Raw genomic sequence first — 4,663 nt, forward strand, 5'->3', positions numbered from 1 at the left:
TGAATCAGGGCAACCTGCTCGACGAGAGGCGGCAGCTCTACCAACTGAGCTAACTTGTGTTAAACATAGGTTAGATATTTATTCAACTTGTTAGCCATATATATAAGCCCGATGATGCTAACAATTAAATTATTTTTATTTTATCTTCAGCGTTTGCCAACATGTTGAAAAATGGTGTTTATACATTAATAATTGCCCAGAAAAGATTTTATAATAAAAACTGAACCTAACTGGCATTCTCACATACTGTTTTTCTTTTAACAGATATGAGGCAAATTTAACAAGAAAACAAATGGCATTAATAAATAAATAAATGTAAAAGTAAAAAAACAAAAAAACAAACAAGAAACAAGTTAAAGTTGTTTTGATAGCTATACAGAGCAGAGCAGATATACTATCAGGCGATGCAGAGTCTTGGAGCATCAGGGGTCCAATTGGCTTTGGTAGTATCCAGATGATGATACTCTTCAATCAGAGCATTGAGGGAAGAAACAGCTTCTGTGAAGAAACTCTGCTCCATCCCATCTACATGCAGGTAGTGATGTAAGTGAGCCTTCAGCAAAAAACATACAAAAAAAACCCCTGTGATTATTTCATCAAAGGTGAGCTTTAGTGTTTTTTTCATGCTGGGATACACACATCATTAGTTGCAGAAGCAGCAGATCAGAAACTACAACCCCTAAGGAAAGAATACACTCCTCACTTTTCAAATATTTCAAGCAAACAATGAATTTATTAAAAAGATTGTACTTATGTAGCACCTTTCTAGACAACCAGGCTAATCAAAGGTTTACAACTCAACCTGTGTCCTCAATGACCCATCCCCATACAGTACTCTACTACAGCTCTACACAGCTAATCTGAAAGAATCATTCTTTAGAATCTAATTGGTACTGACATTTTATACACAGAGGCTCACCAACGCCCTCTACAAGAAAGAACAGAGTCGCCTTTTTCTTCTGAGGAGACTCAGGTCCTTTAATGTCTGCAGAACCATGCTGCAGATGTTTTACCGCTTGGTGGTCTCCAGTGTCTTCTTCTAAGCTGTGGTGTGCTGGGGCAGCAGGGTGAAGAAAGCTGATAGACTCGATAAAGCCATCAAGAGAGCTGGCTCAGTTCTGGGAGTGAAACTGCATTCTCTGACAGAGGTGTCTGAGCAGAGGATGCTGAGGAAACTGCTCCAGATCCTGAACAACACGTCACACCCCCTGCATGACACCCTGGACTCTTACCGCAGCACCTTCAGTCATAGACTGAGACCATCGATGTGCGCCACAAAACGCCACACGATGTCCTTCCTCCCTGTGGCTATCAAGCTTTTCAACTCCTCACATTTTCTACACATAGCACAATAAAATTAATCCTATATTACAACAAACTCTTTAATATTTCTGTCTGTACCTGTTTAGAACTTAATTGCTTGCATTTGTAGAATCTGTTTAAAACTTAATTGTTGGCATTTTTTGAACCCATTTTGAACTTAATTGTTGGCATTCTTTATATTCTCTGTTGTCTTTATATCTTGTGATTCTTATGCATGTTCCTTTGTACTGAAACTCTGGCACAATAATTTCCTGCGGGATCAATAAAGTTCTAATCTTATCTTATCAATAGGCGTGCACCTTCTTCTTGTAGAGCTTGGTAAAGCGGTCTCTCAGCTCCATGAATGTGGACTTCACACAGGTGTTGTTGGCCAGAGCTAACAGGGAGTGAGTGTGTCCTACAGGAGGCACAGAACACAGTCCTGTCTTCCAGCCCTCTTGATTCCATGAGACAAATGGCAGTGATGGCCTCAACCTAAAGGAAGAAAAATCAAATTGTACTCAGGTCCTAATTACACAAAAAAAACCTCTGGAAACTGTTTTTTCTTTTTTTTTTAAATACTTCTTATTTTTCATATTTGAAACATATTTGTGCATATAACAGAAAGGTAAACAAACAAACAAATAAGCAGAAAAGAAACAACAAAACATAGAAACAAGTACACATGAGGGAGTTTCACAGGTACATATCATTTCTTACAAAACATTGTCGTCTATCACAGAGTGTGAAAAATTGTCCCATTTTTTCCAGTATTTTTCCCCCTTGTGCTGTTAGATGGAGAGAATAAGTCACAAGTTCCACTGATCTTATATGCGCGATTATTTGTATCACTAGAGCTGTTGTGGGAGTTTCTCTTCTGAGCCAGCACTTTGTGATGGCTTTCTTCGCAGCAACAAGGATAATACTGAAAATATACAAGTCACTTTGGTGTAGTCCCCTGAGCGGTACACCAATGCCCCTTTTCTATTAGTACCTGTAGTACCAGTACAGCACGGCTCTACTCTACTCGGTACGGTACAGGTTGTGTTTCCATTATGCTTTCAGTACCGGTTCCAGTGGGCAGGGTTCAAATTGACGTCACCACCTCTCACCAGCTGGTGGCACTGAAACTGTTTTCAGTACAGGGTGAGAATTTATGTTATTTTGAAGTTGTGTGTATGTATGTATGCATGGATGTGTGTATCTCCATAAAGCTTTTCAGCAGATGGAAGCATGAAGTGCTCCAAAATCTCCTGATAGCTACATTGACCCTGCCCTTGATAAAACACAGTGGACCAACACCAGCAGCTGACATGGCACCCCAGACCATCACTGACTGTGGGTGCTTCACACTGGACTTCTGGCATTTTGGCATTTCCTTCTCCCCAGTCTTCCTCCAGAATCTGGCACCTTGATTTCCGAATGACATGCAAAATTTGCTTTCATCCGAAAAAAGTACTTTGGGCCACTGAGCAACAGTCCAGTGCTGCTTCTCTGTAGCCCAGGTCAGGCGCTTCTGCCGCTGTTTCTGGTTCAAAAGTGGCTTGACCTGGGGAATGCGGAAACTGTAGCCCATTTCCTGCACACGCCTGTGCACGGTGGCTCTGGATGTTTCTACTCCAGACTCAGTCCACTGCTTCCGCAGGTCCCCCAAGGTCTGGAATCGGCCCTTCTCCACAATCCTCCTCAGGGTCCGGTCACCTCTTCTCATTGTGCAGCGTTTTCCAAGAAGGGGTCTCTGCAGGCAAATTCGGAAGGCGTATCTTGGCGCTCATATCTGATTGGACTATAGGAAAGTGGGCGTCTCTGGCCGGCCTCATCTGATTGGACGATAGAAAAATGGGCGTGTCTGGACGGCCACATCTGATTGGACGATAGAAAAAAAAAGGCTGAACGATAGAAAAAAAAAAGGCTGAACGATAAAATGCCGTAACCACAGACACATTATGTCTAAAAACAAGGCGTTATTGGCAGATTGTGTTAACCACAGGCATATTATGTCTATGGTGTTAACCGGTTCGACATTAGCGGCGTCTCGGTTCGACATCACTCCAGTATACTGCCGCGGCGTCTCCATAACTTCTTTTTTCGACTCTCTTAACACAGAACTTCCGGTTACATTTCAAAATAAGAGCAACATAACTGGGTAGTGGGGAGAGCTAAATGTTAGTTTTTTTTTAATACCTAGCCATAACATTAAAAAAACAAATTCCATTTTGGTTGTTGAAAAATGTGAACAAAGTTACAATCGATTCATAAAGAAAGAAAAATATTAATGATACTTAAACTGGCCTTGGGACAAAGGAGGTTTCCTTTAACTTCACATTTTCTTGTTCAACCTGCAGTCACTGCAGATGAGTGATTGTCAGTTTCTGTCAGATTTCTGCAACTGGAGCAGGTATTTCTGTTTACTGGTTAACTTCCTCAGCTGTCTCACATTTTAAAGGTCAACCCTACTCCATGTTTCAGTAGAAAACAAGCACATTTAGGAGTCAGTACATAACCAGACTTTTGGTCCTCACACCTATACCCAGTTGCTTATGCTGCATGATGAGATCAGATTTATCCATATTTTAGAAATTACATTTAGCTTAGTCGACAAAACAATACAAATGAAGACCGTCTTAAAAAAACCTCTTGGTTTTGCAGTAAGCAGCCTGATTTCAAACTGACATCTTGGCCAAAGGTAAAATAAAAATCTTTGTGTTCTCAGAAAAGTTGTTTCAGGACCTCCAATAAATTTATGTACACATCAAAGCACACAAGACAGATTCAGGAATTCTCTTTGTTTTCCAGATTTCACATTTGTTATTACCTTAAAACATACTCAGACAACATTTGATGCATCATTGAATTTTTTTATTGTGTTTATTGGGACATCCATTTTTAGAAGTCATCGTAGCATCTGTTGGAAACACAGAACATAGTACAGTTAGGGTGTTGCTAGTTGTTACTTAATCCTGGATTGGATTTTAAAGTTAATTTTGATATTTTTTTCACAAGAAAAAAAAAGTTGATTTCCTAAAGTTTAACTATAAATGAAGGAATTTGTGCATTCAGGTAATTGAAAATTAAGTAATTTCTCTAACATCCAACCCATTTTAGCCACTGAGCCATACCAAACACCCATAATCTATTCTTGAATGAATTATTGACTATTATTGACAAATTACAGACTTTTTATTGAATAAGTTATTACTCATTATTGAGTAATGAAAGTCAACATCAGATGTTGGTCAACATTGTTGGGCAACATCTTGGGGTCTTCTAGAGTCAGTCTGAAGTGAGAGTGGTCCCTGACATGGCAGAAAGACATAGATATAATTAACAGCTTTTATTTATTTATTTTTCAGCTAATAAC

At 39.6% G+C, this 4,663-nt stretch overlaps 1 protein-coding gene across 1 annotated transcript in view; it reads right to left on the bottom strand.

The window, feature by feature from the left end:
* Window positions 1–397: 397 nt before the first annotated feature.
* tube1 (tubulin, epsilon 1) overlaps window positions 398–4,663 on the bottom strand; it is a 156,361-nt gene continuing 152,095 nt past the window's right edge. The window contains exons 7-8 of the mRNA XM_037686049.1: window positions 1,623–1,797; window positions 398–553 (exon numbers count right to left, since the gene is read on the bottom strand). Coding sequence (XP_037541977.1) covers window positions 398–553; window positions 1,623–1,797 — 331 coding nt within the window. The remainder of the gene's footprint in view (window positions 554–1,622; window positions 1,798–4,663) is intronic.

This window comes from Nematolebias whitei, chromosome 12 (genome assembly GCF_014905685.2).
Source record: "Nematolebias whitei isolate Nwh7 chromosome 12, NemWhi1, whole genome shotgun sequence".
Lineage (NCBI taxonomy): Eukaryota > Metazoa > Chordata > Actinopteri > Cyprinodontiformes > Rivulidae > Nematolebias > Nematolebias whitei.